Raw genomic sequence first — 22398 nt, forward strand, 5'->3', positions numbered from 1 at the left:
ACGTTCACAGTGCTGGAGGACTGTATCAAGCTTGGGTAGGTTCTGTCTTCCCTCCCATCCAACACAAGTCATTGCAAACATTTTCTTCAGCTCAGGATTCAACCCTGTATAAGAATATTTACAAGCGCTCACATTCCAGCGTTTTGAGCTATATCCAAACAATTCATGAACACCAAGCAAAACTTCTCTACAGAAAACATCCTTATCAGGTTCCTGTACTGTGCTATGTATCCTATGCCAGTGTATGTTTAGAGTCCGGAGTATTAAAATACAGCCTGGAGAAAAAAATACTAAGGAAACTAAGGGTGTTACCTTCAGAGGAGGCTAATGTGCTTTCTGTAATGAATTTTCCATGATCAAAGAGGGGATCTGTTCTATCCTGCCGGCCGGTGTGGGACATGGTTACACACAGACAGACAAAGACTGACACACAAAAAAAAACTAACAAAGGGTTAAAATACTTATGATTCTGGCAGAGCAAAATCATCTGGTTCAGACCACTGCCATGTGGCAGAAGAGGGTGTAACAGCAAAAAGATCTGAATCAATTTGGGATTAGATAATCAGTCAAATTGGGACTGCAGTTTTCCAGGGACTCGAAACTTGGAAAAATGCCTGTACTGGGGGTCCAACCCCAACCCTTATGTTGTACCTTTAGCGGACTCCAACCCTCGTGACCTCAAGACCCTGCTTACCCTGGCAATGTCTACACAGGACAGCGTGTGCGTGCCCCCAGTGAAGACGGCTCAATGCCTAAAACCAGACAGCCATGGGCTCCGAGCCCTTGGTCAGCGAGGCACCACGCTTCCTTCTAGTGCAGAAACTCCAGGGGTTTGCAATCTTGGTGGAACCTCCAAAAACTGTCAAGAGATCAATTTCAGCCTTGGGTGACTGTGTGGAGTTTCCACATTTTCCCTGTGTCTATTGTATTTCTTCTGGGTGCTCTGGTTTCCTCCCACAGTCCAAAAATGTGCAGGCTAGATTGATTGGACGTGCTGAATTGCCCCTAGATCTAGGTGGGATGCTCTGTTGGAGAGTTGGTGCAGACTTGATGGACTGAATGGCCTGCACAGTAAAATTTTGTGATTCTGTGATACAAATGATTCCCAGTTTAACTTAGAAACGTAAATATCTTATTCACGTTCCTCAAAATTATGTATAAATCAGAAGTGTGAGGTCTTATCGTAGACATTTTGTGAAACCAAACATGTTTATTATTGCTTTGTCCTATAGATTCAAAGTTCCTTTTCTGAGCATGACAGCAGAAAGTCTGGACATGACAAATGGGTCCAATAAACTTGGTTCTGTGACCCAGAATGAAGCTGCACTACTTGCTTTGATGGAGCAGACAGGCTATACTATGATTCAAGAAAATGGACAAAGAAAGTTCGGTGGACCACCACCAGGTAGGAGTGAGATGTTAAAACTGGGGCAGGAATTGTTTCTCAATTTCCTACGTTAAATTCAACAGATTGACAGAAAAACATCAGAGTACAAAATTAGAGGTATCTAAATACGGTGGACACAAAAGACTTTCCGTAGCTGAGTGGTCAATTGCAAGGTGTTTGGTATGTGGATTAGAGGGGACATGAGTAAAAGCGTTTTCACTCAGAGGATAGTGGGTGTCTGGAATTAATTGCCTAAGTTGGTTGAGGCTGAAATATTCATTTAAAAGGTACCTGGATATGCATGTTAGAGTGCTGTAATCTGCAAAGTCCAATAAACTTGGTTCTGTGACCCAGAATGAAGCTGCACTACTTGCCTGTGAGACCAGATGCTGGAAAGTGCGATAAAAATGAGCAGTAAGTTTCTTTCTTTTTTGGCCAGCGAAGACTTGATGGTCTGAATGGCCTTTTTCTGCATTGTAATTTTTCTCTGATTCTAAACGACATAAATGGTGAGGATATAAGAACATCCATGAAAATTCCATAGATAACTGAAACATTTCTTACAAGATTTTATCTCCAAATATACACGCATCACATCATCTAAGACCGTACTTGATGCTCCTTTCTAGCATTGACCCTACTGGATTCAGTGGCAAGGAACCCCATTTGTCTATGGTCTGGCCATATCACTACTTATGCATTTTCCTCACGTTTCCTTCTCTCAAAGAAATTATATGTGTACCTGTTCTTTGTTTAGATGTTTCCTTGGGTATCAAGGTACTTCTCCAATGAATGATTATCTTATGTCTAGAGGTGTGCCTATATTGCCCAATATTTTGATTTGATTTATTATTGTCACATGTATTAACATATAGTGAAGAGTATTGTTTCTTGTGTGATATACAGACAAAACAGACCATTCATAGAGAAGGAAACAAGAGAGTGCAGAATGTAGTGTTACAGTCATAGTGAGAGAAAGATCATCTCAATGCAAAGTAAGTCAAAGAACAAAGAACAACGCAGCACGGGAAACAGGCCCTTCGGCCCAACGAGCCCGTGCCGCCATTTTAACATTATGAGTCCCCTCTCCACCCATGACGCTTGTCTATGCTTATGGCATTCCACATTGAGGGAAGACGAATTTAGGGACAATTTGTTACACCAGTCAGCCTAAGAGCACATCTTTGGGGTGTCGGAGGAAACCCACGCAAGCACGGGGAGAATGCGCAAACTCCTGCAGACACTGGCAGTCCATGTATCTGCACAGCAAACAGTGATAGTCACTGAGCTGTCATGTTGCCCAGCATCTGGTCCAGTTTAAGCGTACACTAACGATGTGAAGTACTAGGCTGTTCTCGAAACAACCAAGAGCAGCCCTTGTACGACCCATTGCGTGTATACCCCTTGTTGGACAACAAGGTGGACCGAAGCACCTGTGGATTAAAAGAGAAAAACATCAGTATCATCCACATCCTTATACACACATTCAAGGGAATCCTCCAAATGCGGCCTAACCAACGTTCTAGACAACTGCAACATTAGATTCCAGCTCTTATACTCTATACCCCTTCCTCTAAAGGCTAACATACCAGAAGCTTTGTTCACAACCTTCTTCACTTGTACTGCCACCTTCAAAGACTTGTGCACTTGCACCCCCAGATCCCTCTGCGTTTCTATACTCTCTATAGGTCTACCCTTTATCATATAACTCACCCCTACATTATTTCTCCCAAAATGCATCGCCTCACATTTATCAGGATTAAATTCCATCTGCCATTTATCTGCCCAATATACCAGCCTATCTATATCCTGCTGTATTGCCTGACACTGCTCCTCACTGTCCGCCAATCCAGCCATCTTAGTGTCATCTGCAAATTTGCTGATCACACCACTTACTCCCTCTTCCAAGTCATTTGTGTATGTTACAGATAGAAGAGGTCCCAGTACTGAGCCCTGAGGCACACCACGAGTGACAGACCTCCAGCTAGAAAAGGACCCTTCCACTACTACTCTCTGTCTCCTCTTACCAAGCCAGTTATCAATCCATCTAGATACCTTCCATGTATTCCATGAGCCTTAACCTTTTCAACCAACCTACCATGAAGGACTTTGTCAAACGCCTTATGAAATCCATATAGACGACATCAACGGCTCGTCCTTTGTCGACCGTTTTTGTCACCTCCTCAAAAAATTCTACCAGATTTGTAAGGCAAGACTTCCCCTTAACAAAGCCATGCTGCATATCCCTAATCGGATCGTAACGCTGTAGATGCTAATACATACTATCCCTAAGAATCCTCTCCATCAACTTGCCTACCACTGACGTCAAACTCACCGGCCTATAGTTACCAGGGTTATCCCTCCTACCCTTTTTAGACAACGGTACCACGTTCGCTATCCTCTAGTTCTCTGGGACCTCACCTGTGTCCAAAGAAGAGACAAACGTTTGTGTCAGGGGCCCAGCAATTTCATCTCTCGCCTCCCCAAGCAGCCTAGGATAAATGCCATCAGGCCTTGGAGATTTGTCAGTTTTAATGCTACCTAAAAGCCCTAACACTTGCCCCCTCGTAATGGATAGTTCCTTCAGCTGGTCTACAGCTCCCTCCAAGACAGTACCAGACATCAAGCCCCTCTCTTTTGTGAATACTGACGCAAAGTATTCATTCAGGATCTCCCCCATTCCCTCGGACTTTAAGCACAGTTCCCCTCCTATGTCCCTGAGAGGACCAATTTTTCCTCTAATCACCTTTTGTTCTTGACATAGGAGTAAAATGCCTTTGGATTTTCCTTAATCCTGTCTGCCAAAGCCATTTCATGCCCCCTTTTTGCCCTTCCCCGTTTGAGCTCCCTCCTACTCTCTCTGTACTCCTCCAATGCTCTCTCCGTTCCCAGACCTAACATACACCTCTCGTTTCTTCCTGACCTAGTCCTCAATATCCCTAGTAATTCCTGGCTCTCTAATCCTACCTTTCCTATCCTTCCTCTTAACCGGCACATGTCTTTCCTGCAACCATTTCAGTTTTCCCTTGAAAAACTCCCACATGCCGAACGTGGACTTGCCCTCAAACAGCCTATCCCAGTCTGTATCCCGAAGTTCCTGCCTAATCCGGCTGTAGCTAGCCTTCCCCCAATTTAGCACCCTCCCCTTAGGACAGCACTCAAAAGTCCATTCAAAAGTCTGACAGCAGCAGGGAAGAAGCTGTTCTTGAGTCAGTTGGTACACGACTTCAGACTTTTGTATCTTTTTCCCAAAGGAAGAAGGTGGAAGAGAATGTCCATGGTGCATGGGGTCTTTAGTTATGCTGGCTGCTTTGCTGAGGCAGCGGGAAGAGTTACATTCATGACCTTTTGTAGTTCCTTGCAGTCTTGGGCAGAGCAGAAGTGATTCCAAGCCGTGATACAACCAGAAGGAATGTTTTCTATGGTGCAGCTGTAAAAGTTGCTGAGAGTCATGGCTGACATGCCAAATTTCCTCAGTCTTCTGAGAAAGTAGAGGTGTTGGTGGGCTTTCTTAACTATAGTGTCATCATGGGGGAGCCAGGACAGGTTGTTGGTGATCTGGACACCTAAAAACTTGAAGCTCTGGACCCTTTTCACTTCATCCCTATTGATGTAGACAGGGGCATGTTCTCATTAATGCTTCCTGAAGTTGATGACAATCTCTTTTGTTTATGATGTTGAGGGAGAGATTACTATTGCCACACCAGTTCACTTGAGGGAGAGATTATTGTTGCCATACCAGTTCACCAGATTCCCTATCTCGTTCTTGTACTCTGTCTCGTCATTGTTTGAGATCTGACCCACTGCAGTGGTGTCATCAGCAAACTTGAAAATCAAATTGGAGGGGAATTTGGCCTCATAGTGTTAAGTGTACAAGGATTATAGTAGGGGGCTGAGAACATAGCCTTGTGGGGCACTGGTTTGAGAATGATCATGGAGGAGGTGCTATTGCCTATCTTTACTGATTGTGGTCTGTGACTTAGGAAGTTCAGGATCCAGTCACAGAGGGAGGTGCCAAGGCCCAGCCACGGACTTTGGAGATGAGTTTCGTGGGAATAATAGAATTGAAGGCTGAGCTGTAGTCAATAAATAGGAGTCTGATATAGGTGTCCTTGTTATCTAGGAGATCCAGGATTGAGTGCAGGGCCAGGGAAATGGTGCCTGCTGTGGACCTGTTGTGGCAGTAAGCAAACTGTAGTGGATCCAGGTAGTCTGTGAGGCTGGAATTGATTTGTGCCATGATTAACCTTTCGAAGCACTTCATAATGATGGATGTCACACCTACTGGCCGATAGCCGTTAAGGCACATTGCTTGATTGTTCTTAGGTACCGGGATGATGGTCATCTTCTTGAAGCAGGGGACCTCAGATTGTTGTACAGAGAGATTGAAGATGACTGTGAATAACTCCGCCAGCTGATCCGTGCAGGATCTGAGTGCAGGTCAGGGTACCCCATCTGGCCAGTTGCTTTCTGTGGGTTGACCTTCAAGAAAGCTACTCTGACATCTGCAATGGTGACCCCAGATACAGATTCATCCAGGGTTTCCAGGGTGGAGGGCATGCTCTCACTGACCTCTTGCTTAAAACAGGCATAGAATGCACTGAGTTCATCAGGGAGAGATGCATTGGAGCCAGTGATTCATCCTGTAGCCCGTTATGTCTTGCAGACCTTGCCATAGTCAGTGGGGTTGGTGTGGCTATCCTGGGGCTCTGGCTTGATCCTGTATTGTCTTTTGGCATTATTGATGGATCTCCTTAGATTGTATATGGCTTTCTTGTTACCTGACTTGAATGCCTCAGACCTGGACTTCAGCACGCATGGATATCCCTGTTCATCCATGGTTTCCGGTTGGGGAACGCACAGATTTGCTTCTTTGGCACACAGTCTTCTACACACTTACTAATGAAGTCAGTTACTGTAGTGGCATACGCATTCAGGTCGGTCGCAGCGTTTTTAAATACTGACCAGTTCACTGACTCTAAGCAGCCCCTAAATTATCCGATTCCTCAGACCAACATTGCATGACTCTCTTTGATGGATTCTTCAGCTTCAGTTTTTGCTTGTAAGCTGGGAGCAGGAGCACAGCCTCGTGATCTGATTTGCCAAAGTGTGGGCAGGCGATAGAGTGCTAGGCATGTTTGATATTTGATTAGCAGTGGTCTGGGATGTTTGGACTTCTGGTGGAGCAGGAGACATGTTGGTGGTAACTTGATAGTATGCTTTTGAGCTTGGTCTAATTGAAGTCCCTGGCCACGATGAACAAAGCGTTAGGATATTTCGTCCAGCGCGATCTTCACATCCGTACGGGGTGGGATGTAAACCGCCATCAGGATAACGGAGATGAACTCCCACGGAAGGTAGTAGGGACGGCATTTTAGCATCGGATATTCTAGGTCTGGAGAGCAGAAAATTGCCAGTGTTGCGACGTCGAGGCACCACAAGGTTTTGATTAGGAAGCAGACCCCACTCTGACCCCTGTCGACTATGGCAAGGTCTGCAAGACATAACAGGCTACAAGATGTATCACTTTGCCTGAAGCCACTCTACAGTCCATTTGCTGGATTGAGAAGCCCTCTGGCTGTAAGGCACTGCCCAGTAAAGCAGGAGTGAGCCACTTCTCCATGAAACAGAGTACACAGAAGTCCCTCAGTTCTCTTTCAAGAGTAATAATAGTAACCATTGTGTGTTCTGATCTGGACATTTGTGACTTCTATGCATGTTTTATCAACCTTTCAAAGATTGAATGGAGAAAGCACCTGGCATGACAAGGCGAGATGGAAGCCATTAAGCTGCTTTATTTCACAGTGAGTGAATGTGTGTAATCATTATAATTGGGCTGATTAATTCCCATGAACAACAACAATATGATTGTTTTTTCAAATGCTTAAAACTGTCACCATATTAGACAGCATTTGTGGAAAGAGAAAGAAGACTTAATATTTCAAGTTATGAACCTTTTTCATTAGAACCATTTGTGTCAATGACCTGAAACATTAACTTAGTATGCTGTGATAATGCAGTTTGAAGGCTTAAAGAAACCCTCGATGCTTGAGGTCAGTCTGCACATCCATTTCTGGTCTCTCTCGGGGAGAATCAGCGGCCTTTCGCAGCCCTGCTGTAAACATTGCTGCAGCACTGCATGGGCGTACAGGTTATCAAGCATGTATACAAGAAGATCACTTTTGTTCCCAAGCAACCAGCCTCTGGTTATTTGAGGTGGCCAGAAGATCTGCATAGTGCAAGATGAATATACGTTGGCTGCTGACTTGATAAAAGACACCACCAACATGTTGGTTTGGGGATGGTTGCCATACTATAGCTGCACACTTGTAGATTGTTACCTATTGTGGTTTCCATACCTCTCCCTGTTGTCATGGGTACCCACCTTTGTGTATGGTTGATACTGTTCTGCTTGATAGGGAATTCTGCTGGTAAGGTAAAGCCTGCTTGTTCCTTCTGCGGGAGAAAATGGTGTACTTTTCTGGAATACACCTGCATGCTGACTAACAGTGTGCGTCAATATGTTCAAGATGGTACCCATTGCCAGCTGGAAAGATCTGGATACCTTAAAGTTCCCAGAAACCTTTTTTGGACAGAGCCTTCATTGGAGAGCACGCCTCTTCTTTCCCTGTCCTTGAAGAACTTCCCCTCTTTTAAGCCTTTGCTTTTTCCATTGTCATGTTGAGTTGAAGAGCTGTTCCTGTCATAGGCATGATGTGGAGATGCTGGCGTTGGACTGGGGTAAACACAGTAAGAAGTCTGACAACTTAAGTCCAACCGATTTATTTGATAGTAAACTCACAAGCTTTCGAGGTTTCCCTCTCCGACAGGTGATTGGACAGTCCTAGCCTCCGACAGAGCATATAAAGCACAGACAGTTTACAGATTACTGATTAGAATGTGAATCTTTACACCTAACCTGCTATTCAAGTCTTAAAGTGGCTGACAACGTGAGTGGAAGGAGCACTGATCACAGGTTAAAGAGATGTGTATTATCTCCAGACAGTACAGTAAGTGAAGTTAAAGATTCGCATTCTAACCAGTAACCTGTAAATTGTCTGTGCTTTATATGCTCTGTCTGAGGCTAGAACTCTCCATTCACCTGACGAAGAGGGAAACCTCGAGAGCTTGTGAGTTTACTATCGACTAAATCAGTTGGACTTAAACCTGTCATAGGCAACATACTGTTGGCATAGATCTTATATTCTACCTGATTTTAAGTAACAGCCATCCAAAACACAGTACTTAGAAAACTCAGCCAAAACAGCAGCAAGTCAAAAGCATCTCACTTGTAAGTTAATGTTTAACCCTGAAACAAAACTCAACTGATGCAAAAAATCTCAAATGGTGCTGCTAAATGCCTATTCCGCTGGGAGTAAGTACAGGCTTTCACTGGACATGAAAGTCCAATGTACTCATCCAGACAAGTTCATTGGACATACAAGTCCCATGTACTCATCCAGAAGTCTCTTAAAAGACCCTAATGAATTTGCCTCCACCACCACCAACGGCAGCTGATTCCACTCACCCACCACCCTCTGAGTTACCCCTGACATCTCCTCTGTACCTACTCCCCAGCACCTTAAACCTGTGTCCTCTTGTGGCAGCCATTTCAGCCCTGGGGGAAAGCCTCTGAGAGTCCACCTGATCAATACCTCTCATCATCTTGTACACCTCTTATCCTTCATCTCTCTAAGGAGAAAAGATCGAGCTTTCACAACCTATCCTCATAAGGCATGCCATCCAATCGAAGTAACATCCTTGTAAATCTCCTCTGCACCCTTTCAATGGCTTCCACATCCTTCCTGTAATGAGGTGACTGGAACTGAGCACAGTACTCCAAGTGGGGCCTGACCAGGGTCTTCTACAGCTGCAGCATTATCTCCCGACTCCTAAACTCAATTCCTTGATTGATGGAGGCCAGTACACATATGCCTTCTTAACCACATCCTCTACCTACGAAGCCAATTTGAGAGCCCTATGAACCCGGACCCCAAGATCCTTCTGATCTTCCACACTGCTAAGAGTCTTACCCTTAATATTATATTCCTTCATCCCATTTGATCTGCCAAAATGTACCACCACACATTTATCCGGGTGCAGATAAATAATAAAATGGTAGTAAAAAAAGGAGTGGAACTGATTTGGGACCTATAAGACAATATGTATATAGAGGGGTGGGGCATGGCTGAGATACAGAATTAGTGCATTGCATCTGTCTTTACCAAACAAGAAGATGCTGCCCAAAACATACTGAAAGAGAAGATAGTTGAAATAGTGGATGAGATAAAAATATTGCTTCTCGACCTTTTGGCTAAGATCAGGTTTAGTATCGACATGCTGTACTTGGTTGAAGTCATTAGGTTACATTTTAGCTTCATTTGAAACAATTTTTAAAAGCGGCATCTCAGCCTTTTGGCTAAGATGCAAATGAGATCAAGTCTTGGAGGAAGTGCAATGTCTACTCCAATCAGCTTGGATCCTGTAGATCAAGTCCAAGACCGGTGAGAGCCCTGTTTTGTTAGCTTGAACCGGGAATGTCTCACTTGTTGACACTCTGAATTGGATTGATTTGATTGAATTGGATACAAAAAAGCAGGAGTAGGCCATTGTTGTTCGGCTTTTGATTTAAACACCTTCCAAGCATTCGAATTTAATGAGACAAACGAGAACAGTAGTCAACTCTTCAATTCATTCAGTAATTTCTTTATTTAACCCTTCAGGTATCAACTCAAACTTGAACAGTTGCAACTCATTTATCGAACTTTAACTCCTAAATGAACATCAACTTTACTGAATTTTAACTCTTAAATGAACATTAACTTTAATTATTTAACTTGAAAATAGATACTACCAGTTTTAGGGAAGAATTGGCCAAATCCTTTCTGATGTAGAATCTATCTTTGTCGTCTTCTCTGAGGAAATCTCCTTCAGCACATGCTACTTATGATGGTTAATCTCTATAGAGTTGTTGTTGGCAAACAAAGGACTGCAATGTATTTTAGCAACAAATCCTCCTCTTGTTTTCATAGCTTGCCTGACTCTCAGCCAGAATAGCCATGTTAAAGCCACTATTGCCATTATTGTTGTTAAATCGTTGTTGTACTCCTGTCTCCATCTATTCACCCGGCTATTCACCCTTTGCGCCACTCCATCATTCAGTGACATCATGGCTGATTTCTGCTTCAAAATAATTAAATTGTCAGCTTGTATAGAAATAAGTATGGACATTAGAGAGAACGCTTTTGTCGGGCAACGTGGTTAATGCAGGCTTGGAGGGCTGAAGGGCCTGTTGTTTCTGTGCTGTCATTCTCTTTGTTCTTTGTGGGTGCAATGTGACCAATGCCTTAATATTCAAGAGCACTTGATGCTTTGTGAGGGCAGGAAGCCAGGAAAGAGTGGTGAGCCTGACAGTAGTACAGTAGTGTCATATCCATTATTTACACAGTGAAAAGATTCTGCTGCTCCTTTCCTATTGGACGTGTCTCCGCTTGCTCAGTAGGGAAATTCATATTCCATGATACCCATGGGATGATCTATTGTGTATCCCTGACAGCCATCATAACATTGCTCCCCTGTTAAGTCCGTTCCTCCCCCACTAGCCCCTTCATAGGAAAGTCCTCTTTGCTGCTTGGTGATCAATCCAGGGTCGTTTGAAGGCAGAACCTGACCTGATGGTGTGAACCAAATTGGTAACCTTTGTTTTAGGAGGGAGTGTTGTAAAGTCACAGATTCTTTCTGAGTCTTTGCTTCGTTTAGGAAACCAGCTTCTTTTGCTTTCTCTCGGAGTCCGTCTCCTCCTCATCTGGAGGGGCAGGCACAGGGTTGGCTACAAGTCATGGCCCAATCCCAGCAGCAGCCATCTCCATGGCTGGTAATGAGGCCCGCATTGGTGCAGACTCCCTACTCCTGAGGTAGTGGTTCTTCACAATTTTGCTCTGCACTTCTACTTGACAAGACATTTTTGTCCATTATGATCCCAGGGACCAGCTGAAGCCATCTCCAAAGTTCCCCAAATGAACCAGTTTTGATTATTCTTTCTGATCTTGCAGGATTATGATTTTTCTTCTGGTTCTTTTGCTGGAACTTTGCCCTCCTTTCCGGGTTTAGGAACTGTAGGCTTAGTCTTCATATAATCATAGAATCCATACAGTGCAGAAGGAGGCCATTTGGCCCATTGAGCCTGCACCAACAACAGTTCCACCCTGGCCCTTGCATAACCCCATGCATTTAACCTGCTAATCCCCCTTTACCATTTTACCATGGCCAATTTACCATGGCCGATCAACCTAATCTGCACACCTTTGGAGTGTGGGAGGAAACTGTAGCATCTGGAGGAAACCCATGCAGACAAGGGTAGCATGTACAAATTGTACTTATATTGTCATCCTAGGCTGGAATCTAACCCGGGTCCCTGGTGCTATTAGGCAGCAGTGTTAATCACTGTGCCACCATGCCAACATTGGCAGAATCTCCAAAACTTTTAGGGTAATGCATTTTGGAAGGTCCAATATAGATGAAAATAGAAAGTGAATGGCAGAACTCTTGAGAGTATTGATAGACAGAGGGATCTGGGTGTACAGGTACGCAGGTGGAGAAGGTAGTCAAGAAGGCATATGGTATGCTTGCTTTCATTGGCTGGGACATTGAGTTTAAAAGTTGGCAAGTCATGTTGCAGCTTTACAGAACCTTAGGTAGGCCGCATTTGGAAAATAGTGTTCAATTCTGGTCGCCACACTACCAGAACATGTGGAGGCTTTGGAGAGGGTATAGAAAAGATTTACCAGGATATTACCTGATATGGAGAGCATTAGCTATGAGGAGAGGTTGGAGAAACTTGGTTTGTTCTCACTGGAACAATGGAGGTTGAGGGGTGACCTGATAGAAGACTACAAGATTATGAGGGGCATGGACAGAGTGGATAGTCAAAAACTTTTTGCCAGGCTGGAAAAGTCAGTTATTAGGGGGCATAGGTTTAAGGTGTGAGGGGCAAGGTTTTTTACGCAGAGTGGGTGCCTGGAATTTGCTGCCAGGGGAGGTAGTGGAAGCAAAAACGATAGTGACTTTTAAGGGGCGTCAGGACAAGCACGTGAAAAGGATTGGAATAGAGGGATATGGTCCTCGGAATAGTGTGGGGGTTTTAGTTCAGACAGGAGGACGGTTGGTGCAGGCTTAGAGGGCTGAAGAGCCTGTTCCTGTGCTATAATTTTCTTTGTTTTTTGTAATCACGCCCTCTTCCAATGCTGGTAAAGAAACTGGGCTTCTGGGTAACACCAGACAACTCAATGCATCGGCGTTGGCTGTCTGGGTTCCAGGATGATACTCTGGAAGGTATTCATAAACTGCCAGTAACAAGGCCCAACGCTGTATCCGGTGGAGGCATTGCCTTATCTTCTTTAAAATGTCCCAACAAGGATTTGTGGTTGGTTACTGTTATGAAGTGTGTACCATGAACCTATTGATGGAACTTTTTGATGCAGAATATAACTGCTTAACTCTCTATCTCAATTTTCAAATACCTCTGTCCTAGATGCATATGCAATAGTCTTTTCTATTTCATCTTTCAAATTGTGTGCCAGTACCGCCCCAATCCCATAAGGTGAAGCACTGCATGTCAGGACAAGTTCCTTATTGGGGTTAAAATAGGCCAGTATGTTAGATGACAGAAGCTGTTATTGAAAGCCTCCATCCATGATGCCTCCCACAACCACTTCGGTGTTTACATAGCAGGGTATGCATAGGTGCTGGTGAGGAAGCCAAATTCGGAATAAATTTCTCGTAATAATTTACTAACCCCAGGAAAGGTTTCAACTCTGTTCTTTGAAGTTGGTTCCTCCTTAATTGTCTATACCTTGTCCTCCACCAGATGTAGGTTCTTGCTGTCCACCCGATAGCCTAAGTAGGTCATGGCATTTGCTTGAAAGATGCACTTTTCCTCCTTCAAGTGCATTCCAACTTCTGAGAAACCCCACAATTCCTCTTCTAAGTTTGCAAAGTGTTCTTGTTTTGAAGTCCCTGTGACCAGGACATCATCAGGACACCGCCACTTTGGGGTAATTCTTGGATTTACCCCTCTTGCAAAATGGCTCATGCGAATAAGATCCTGAAGGGCAGGCGAGTGTACCTACAGGCCCTTTATCTTTTCCATCAAAGAGTATGGAACTGGTCTTACTCTAAAATACTTAGGCATAGCATCAGGATCAATGTAGATCTTGGCTGTGGTTCTCCTTAGTCATCTAAGTCCTTCCTGGAAAACTTCAGGGTACCTTTTGATAAGTTGATGCAGCCTCTCACACTCAGCTTGCAGATCTCCAGCCAGTTCAGTCTGATGTGCTGGAGCCAACTTCCTAGGTCCGTGTCCCCGTACAATAATGAGTGTGAGTCGAGCTGATTGCACTGTGGCTCCGTGTATTTGCAATGCTTCTCCTGCGGAATTGGCTAGCCTGATCTTTGTGTCTTCTAAGCTCAGGAACTGGATACCAGTTCAGAGATGATTATAGATCTGCTCCCCGATAACAGAGACTGCAGCTCCTGTGTCCCCCTCCATTTTTAATAGGTGGCCATTTACTAACAGCTCCACCATTAAGGGATGACCTACATTGTGGTAATGTGGTCTAATTGCATTGCCCCTGTTTCCGTTAGTTGGCATTCCTAAAAGGTGTGGTTTGGTACTGAGCTTTGGCCTCTTTTCTAAATATCATGTGTTGTGCCTGCCCCAATAACTTTGCCTTGGTTGTGGTTTTTCACAGTACTTGCAATAGTCCATTATCTGGCATCTGTAATAGAGTCATAGAGGTTTACAATATGGAAACAGGCCCTTCGACCCAACTTTTATTAAACCTCTAAGCTTATCCCAATTGCCTGCATTTGGCCCAAATCCCTCTATACCCATCTTACCTATGTAACTGTCTAAATGTTTTTTAAAAGACAAAATTGTACCCACCTCTATTACTACTTCTGGCAGCTTGTTCCAGACAGTCACCACCCTCTGTGTGAAAAAATTGCCCCTCTGGACCCTTTTGTATCTATGCCCTCTAGTTTTAGACTGCTCTACCTTTGGGAAAAGATATTGACCATCTAGCTGATCTATGCCCCTCATTATTTTATAGACCTCTATAAGATCGCCCCTCAGCCTTCCATGGTCCAAAGAAAAAAATCTCAGTCTGTCCAGCTTCTCATTATAACTCAAATCATCAAGTCCCATAGCACCTTAGTAAATCTTCTCTGCACCCTTTCTAGTTTAATAATATCCTTTCTACAATAGGGTGACCAGAAGTGTACATGGTATTCCAAGTGTGACCTTGCCAACATTTTGTACAACAAGACCTCCCAATTCCTGTATTCAGTGTTCTGACCAATGAAACCAAGCATGCTGAATGCCTTCTTCACCACTTTCTTCACCTGTGACTTCACTTTCAAGGAGTTATAAACCTATACCCCTAGAGCCCTTTGTTCTGTAACTCTCCCCAGTGCTCTAACATGAACTGAGTAAGTCCTGCTCTAGTTCAACCTACCAAAGTGCATCACCTCACATTTATTTGAATTAAACTCCATCTGTCATTCATCACTCCACTGGCCTAATTGATCAAGATCCCGTTGCAATCCTAGATAACCTTCTTCACTGTGCACTATGCCACCAATCTTGAAGTCATCTGCAAACTTACTAACCATGTCTCCAATCTATTGGAACATGTTCCCTAATAGTCTTAAGACTGTTACGGCCTTTCTTTGACTTCCTATTGATGCAACTTGGGCTTCAACATTGTAATAGATTCTTTGATAATCTACTTTTGCAAATGTTCTCAGTTGAGGAATGGACATTGCATAAGGTCCCTCCCCCAATCAGAGGACACTGCTGTCTAAAACCTCCAGTCGTTCCTTTCATACATTCAGCAGTGATGGAGCTATCTCAATGTCTTTTTTAGGTCTTTTTTAGGTTCTGCCAAATGTTTATTTTGAGCTGTCACATTGTAAGTTCCACATATTAGTCTATCTTGTAACATGTTGATTGGGATGGCCCGATTTGACAGTGCTCTGCCAAGTTTCATAATCTGATTAGGAAGGCAGTGACAGATTCCCCAGAGGTTGACCATGCTGTGTTGAAGTGGTATTGATGGAATATAATAGGGAGCTTTGGGTCAAAGTAGCCTTTTACCAAGTCTACTAACTCGTTAAAGTTTTCAAGTTAGGGCATCTGGATAGGTCAAACTTTTATCACTCTGAAAGTTGGGACCCCACATGCTATCAACAGGATTACTTTCTGCTTTTCATCACCCTCAATATTATTAGTCCGGAAGAAGTAATGCATATGCTTGGCAGTATTGGACCTAGTCTTCTGTGCTTGCATCATAGGCTTCAAGTTGCAAAAGAAAGGCATTATTTGCTGAAGCCTTCAGAAAGGAAGACATGAGTAATGTACTAGAAGTGCTGAGAAAAACATGTTTTAGTGAGGAGCTGAAGGTAATCAATATTAGTAGAGAAATGGTTTTGGGGAAGTTGATTGGATTAAAGTGGATAAATCTCCAAGTCCTGATAATTTTCATCCCAGAGGATTTAAGGAAGTGGCCCTAGGAATAGATCCATTGGTGGTTATTTTCCAAAATTCTTTGGAACTCTGGAATAGTTCCTACGGGTTGGAAGGTAGCTAATGTAAGCCTGCTGTTCAAAAAGGGAAGTCTAGAGAAAATAGACCAGTGAGCCTAACATCAAAACTGGGTAAGTAGCTAGAGTCTATTATCAAGGATTTCATAACTCTGCATTTGGAAGACGGTGGTATAATCAGACAAAATCAGCATGGAGTTACAAAAGAGAAATCATGCTTGCCGAATCTATTTGAATATTTTGAGGATATAATTAGTGAGTTGATCGATGAGAAGCAGTGGATGTGGTTAATTTAGATTTTCAGAAGGCTTTCAGCAAGTCTCATATGACAGACTACTATGGAAAGTTAAAGCACTTGGGACTTCAGATAATATTTTGAGATGAATAGAAAGCTGGTTAGCAGACAGGAAGCAAAGAGTTGGCATAAATGGGTCTTTTTCTGATTGGCAGTCAGTAACTCGTGGGATTCTGCAGAGATCTGTGCTAGGCTACAACTGTTCACATTATATGTCAATGATTTGGAAGAGGGAGCTGAATGCATTATCTCCAAATTTGCAGATGGTACAAAGTTGAGTGGGAGGATGCAAGGAAGATGCAGAAATGCTTTAGGACAGGCTGAGTGTGTGGACATGTGCATAGCAGATTCAGTAGAATTTGGATAAATGTGAGGCTATCCTTTTTGGTAGCAATAACAGATTATTACTTGAATGGATGAAACTGAGAGAAGTGGATACTCAACGAGACCATGCAATCCTCGTACATCAGTCACTGAAAGTAAGCACGCAGGTACAACAGGGATCGTTTGCTGCAGTTGTACAGGTTGAGGCCATATCCAGAGTATTTTGTTCAGCTTTGGTCTCTTTACCTGAGGAAGGATGTCTTTGTTTTAGAGGGAGTACAACAAAAGTTTACCAGGCTGACTTCTGGGATTTCTTTGTTGTTCTTTAGAAGGATGAGGGGGGATCTTATTGAGATCTTATTGAGACATATAAGATGATGAAGGGGATGGATAGGGTAGAGGTTGAGAGGTTCTTCCTGCTCAGAAAGGGCAGCAGGACTAGAGGGCACAGCCTCAAGATAAGGGGGGGGGCAGTTTAGAATGGAGTTGAGGAGGAACTTCTTCACTCAAAGGGTGGTGAACCTCTGGAATTCTCTGCCCGTTGAAGTGGTGGAGGCTACCTCGCTAAATATATTTAAGACACGGGTAGATAGGTTTTTGGTAGGCAAGGGGATTAAGGGTTATGGGGAGAAAGCGGGAAAGTGGAACTGAGCCACTTCAGATCAGCCATGATCTTATTGAATGGCGGGGCAGGCTCGAGGGACTAGATGGCCTACTCTTGCTCCTATTTCTTATGTTCTTATGTTCTTCTTTGTTCTTGTTGTATGGTAGGGATAAGGAGAGACTAAGTTGGTTAGGATTATATCCACTGGAGTTTAGAACAGTGAAAGGGGATCTCAGAAAAACTTATAAAATTTTAACAGGATTAGACAGGGTGGATTCAGTAAAAAAGTTCCCAATGGCGGGGGAGTCAAGAACCAAGGATCATTGTTTGAGGATCGGGGTAAACCTTTTAGAACTGAGGTGAGAAATTTCTTCATCTAGAGGTTGGTGAATGTGTGGAGTTCACTACCTCAGAATGTAATTGAGGCCAAAACATTGTCTGATTTCAAGAAGAAATTAGATGTAGCTGTTGGGATTAAAGGGATCATGGGATATTGGGGAAGGGGGGAGTCAGTATATTCGATGATCAGCCATGATCAAAATGAATGGTGGAGCAGGCTTGAAGGGCTGAATGGCTGACTGCTGCTTCTAGTTTCAATGTTTCTTTGTTTCTGTTGTAGGTTAAGGTAAGAACTAGCAAAGAGAACAAGTCAGTTCATAAAATCAGTTCTGGGAGTAGTTCAACAGGCTGAATAGTAAAGATGCTGCAAGATGTGATATTCAGGCACAAATAATCAGGGTTTCTAAAACAGGCATTAAAGGCATCGGGATTTTAATATAAATAGATGGGACAAATTAGAGTAACAAAAATAGTGTGGAAGATGAGTTTATAGTGTGTTTTTCAGATCAGTTTCTTAGAGCCTCAAGTTCTAGAGCCAACCAGAGAGCAGGGGCAAGTATAGAAGGAGAGGGTGTGGAGGGGGGGGGAAGCAAGTGCAGTGGGGTAGGAAGAGAGGCTGTAGAGGGGAGGATGAGAGAGGGTGTGGAGGTTAGAGTTTAGAAGAATGAGGGGAGATCTCATTGAGACGTATAAGATGATGAATGGGATGGATAGGATAGAGGTGGAGAGACTCTTCCCACTCAAAAAAGACAGTAGGACTAGGGGGCACAGCCTCAAGCTAAAGGGGGGGCAGTTTAGAACGGAGTTGAGGAGGAACTTCTTCACTCAAAGGGTGGTGAATCTCTGGAATTCTCTGCCCGTTGAAGTGGTGGAGGCTGCCTCGCTAAATATTTTTAAGACGCGGGTTGATGGGTTTTTGATAAGAGAGGGGATTAAGGGTTATGGGGAGAGGGCGGGAAAGTGGAACTGAGCCACGACAGATCAGCCATGATCTTATTGAATGGCGGGGCAGGCTCGAAGGGCTAGATGGCCTACTCCTGCTCCTATTTCTTATGTTCTTATGTTCTTAGGTATTGAGGGAGAGGAAGGGACAGAGAAGGTGTGAAGGCAACAGAGGGGGAGGGTACAGAGGGGGACGGAACAAAGGAGTACGGGGGGAGGGACAGTGAGTGGAAGGAGAGAGGGTGCTGAAGGAAAGGGAGGGAGAGAATGGCTGCGGAGGTGGGGGACAGAGAGGGTGTGGATATGGAGGGACAAAGAGAAAGAGTGTGGAGGGCGTGGGAGAGGGAGAGTGAGATAGTGCAAAGAGTAATGGAGAGAGGGAAATGGTGCGGGAGGAAAAGAGAAATAGTACGAAGGAGGGTTGGAAGCAGTGAAATGGCGTGTAGCCTGTGGAAGAGTGCAAAAGGGTTCAGGAGAGGGAAAGAGAGGATGCAAAGGAGGGAGGGAGAGCGTGCGGAGGAGAAGGGGGAGAGGGAGGGTCAGGAGAGGGGGAAGGTTTGGAGACGGATAGAATAAGGAGTGGGAGAGGGAGAAGGGATGTGGAGGGAGACAGAGAGCAAGACAGTGCAGCAGGGAAAGAGAGAGGGTGCAGAGGGCAAGTGAGTGAGAGAGGGTGCGGAGAGGGAGAACTGATGCAAAGGGAAGTAGCATGGAAGTGAGGAAGTACAAAAGAGTGCACTGGCAGTGAGAGAGAAAGAGAGAGGGTGCACAGGGGGAGTGAGAATGAAGGGAGGGGAATGGAGAGGGAGAGATGTAGAGGATGAAGGAGGGAGAAAGGGTTCAGTGAGAAATGGAGAGAGTCAGAGGGTGTGGCAGGGAGAGGGAGAGAGTGTGTGGTGGTGGGGAGATGCAGGTCGTGGAGGGGGATGGGGGCTGTTGCGGACGAGGAGGGAGAGTTGGTGGGTGTGAATGAGAAGTATGTGGAGAGGGTGAGGCTTGCAGGAGAGAGAGTGAGCATGGATGTAGAAGGGTGTGGAGAGGGGATGTGGAAGGGGAGGGGGGTTGAGTGTTTGGAAGGGCAGGGAGATGAAGAAAGGATGTGGAGTGGTAGAAGGAGAAAGAGAGCGAGCGGAGAGGGAGTAAGAGACGGTGTAGAAAAACAACAAAATGGTACTGAGGGTGAGGAAGAGGGAGTGAGAGTGTGTGAGGGGGCAAGTAGAGGGAAATGATGCAAATGATGAGGGAGGGTACCAGGGTTGAAGGAGAGGCTGTGCAGGGGGAGGGAGTGAGGGAGGGTCTGGAGAGGGGGAGGGTGTGAAAGGTGAGGGTGTGAATTAGGGTGAGGAGAAGGAGAGAATGCATAGTGGGAGGGAGGAAGAGGGAGAAATGTTGTGGCGTTACAGCAAGGAAGAAGAGATGCAGAGTGGGAGGGTGGGAGCGAGATTGTGTGACAGAGGGGAGGGAGGGAGGGAGGCTGCAGGTGGGGTTGGAGAGAGTGAGGATGTGGAGGGGAGGAAGAGAGTGAGGATATGGAGAGAGCTGGAGAGAAAGTGCAGAAAGTGAGGGGGCAAAAGAGAAGGTGTTGAGGGGTATGGAAGGAGAGGAAGCTGTGGGTGCTGACTGTGAGGTAGGGAGAGACGGAGCAGAGAGAGAGGGCAGTTGGATGTAGAGATGAGTGAGAGGGCGTGGAGTGAAAGAAAAAGTCGGTATGTGGAGGGGGATGGCGGAGGGGGACGGTGGAGGTGTGCAAAGGGGGAGTGCGGTAGTTTATAGACCTCTGTAAGATCACCTGAGCTTCTACAAATACATAAAGGCCAAAAGAGTAACAAGGGAGATGGTAGGGTCTCTTAAGGATCAACATAGAACATGGAACATTACAAGCCCTTCGGCCCCTGATGCTGTGCTGAACCTGTGAAACCAATCTAAAGCCCATCTAACCTACACTATTTCAATATCATCCATATGTTTATCCAATGATCATTTAAATGCCCTTAACGTTGGCGAGTCCACTACTGTTGCAGGCAGGGCATTCCAGGCCCTTACTACTCTCTGAGTAGAGAACCTACCTCTGACATCTGTCCTATATCTATCACCCCTCAATTTAAAGCTATGTGCCCTTGTGCTAGCCATCACCATCCAAGGAAAAAGGCTCTCACTGTCCACCCTATCTAATCCTCTGATCATTTTGAATACCTCTATTAAGTCACCACTTAACCTTCTTCTCTCTAACGAAAACAGCCTCAAGTCCCTCAGCCGTTCCTCATAAGACCTTCCCACCATACCAAGCAACATCCTAGTAAATCTCCTCTGCAACAAGATCATCTATGTGCAGATCCACAAAGGTGGATGAGATCCTAATTGAGTATTTCTCATCGGCATTTATTGCTGAGGAAAGCATGGATGTTTGGGAACCTGGGGACATAAATAGTGATGTCTTGAGGAGTGTACATGTTACAGAGAAGGAGGTGCTGGATGACTTAAAGTGCATCAAGATAGATAAATCCCCGGGATCTGATGAAGTATGTCCCAGGACATGGTGGGAGGCTAGGGAGAAAATGGCGGGCCCCTTAGTAGAGATATCTGAATCATCGATAGTCACAGGTGTGGTGCCTAAAGATTGGTGGGTGGTAAATGTTGTGCCTTTGTTTCAAAAGGGCTGCAGGGAAAACCCTGGCAACTACAGGCCGCTGAGCCTCTCATCTGTGGTGGGTAAGTTGTTGGAAGGTATTTTGAGAGACAGAATCTACAGACATTTAGAGATGCAAGAACTGATTAGAGACAGCATGGCTTTGTGAGTGGAAAATCATGTCTCACAGATTTGACTGGGTTTTTTGAAGGGGTAACGAAGAAGGTAGATGAGGGCAGTGCAGTTGATGTTGTCTGCATGGTCTTTAACAAGGCTTTTGACAAGGTATCACATGGTAGGTTATTACATAAGGTTAAATCTCATGGGATCGAGGTGAGGTAGCTAAATGGATAAAAAACTGGCTTGATGACAGAAGCCTGACGGTGGTTGTAGAGGGTTCTTTTTCAAACCGGAGACCTGTGACCAGTGGTGTGCCTCGGGGATCGGTGCTGGATCCACTGTTATTTGTCGTTTATATTAATGATTTGGATGAGAATTTAGAAGCCACAGTTAGTAAGTTTGCAGATGACACCAAGATTGGTGGCGTAGTGGACAGTGAAGAAGATTATCTCGGATTGCAATGGGATTTTGATCAGTTCGGCCAGAGGGTTGATGAATGGCAGATGGAGTTTAATTTAGATAAATATGAAGTGATGCATTTTGGCAGACTGGACCAGAGCAGGACTTACTCAGTGAATGGTACGGCTTCAGGGAGAACAAATAGGTCTAGGGGTACAAGTTCATTGGTCCTTGAAAGTGGGGTCACAGGTGGACAGAATTGTGAAAAAGGCCTTCAGCCTGCTTGGTTTCATTGGTCAGAACATTGAATACAGGAATTGGGATGTCTTGTTGAAATTGTGCAAGCCATTGGTAAGGCCACACTTGGAATACTGTGTGCAGTTCTGGTCACCCTATTGTAGAAAGGATAATATTAAACTGGAAAGAGTGCAGAAGAGATTTACTAGCATGCTACCAGGATTTGATGGTTTGAGATATAAGGAAATGCTTGACAGTTGCGAGGACTTTTTTCTCTGGAGCGTCAAGGGCTGAGAGGTGATCTTATAGAGGTCTATAAAATAATGAGGAACATAGGTCAGCTAGATAGTCAATATCTTTTCCCAAAGATGGGGGAGTCTAAAACTAGAGGGCATAGGTTTAAGGTGAGGGGGGGAGATACAAAAGTGTCCAGAGGGGCAATTTTTTCACACAGAGGATGGTGAGTATCTGGAACAAGCTGCCAGAGGTGACGGATACAGTTTTGTCTTTTAAAAAGCTTTTGC

At 44.6% G+C, this 22398-nt stretch overlaps 1 protein-coding gene across 1 annotated transcript in view; it reads left to right on the forward strand.

Annotated features, from left to right (window-relative positions):
* The first annotated feature begins 1254 nt into the window (after window positions 1-1254).
* rbm46 (RNA binding motif protein 46) overlaps window positions 1255-22398 on the forward strand; it is an 83144-nt gene continuing 62000 nt past the window's right edge. The window contains exon 1 of the mRNA XM_080199657.1: window positions 1255-1405. Within this exon, the coding sequence (XP_080055783.1) occupies window positions 1255-1405 (151 nt within the window). The remainder of the gene's footprint in view (window positions 1406-22398) is intronic.

The sequence above is a fragment of the Carcharhinus amblyrhynchos genome, chromosome 1 (genome assembly GCF_965287045.1).
Source record: "Carcharhinus amblyrhynchos chromosome 1, sCarAmb.v2.hapA, whole genome shotgun sequence".
NCBI lineage: Eukaryota > Metazoa > Chordata > Chondrichthyes > Carcharhiniformes > Carcharhinidae > Carcharhinus > Carcharhinus amblyrhynchos.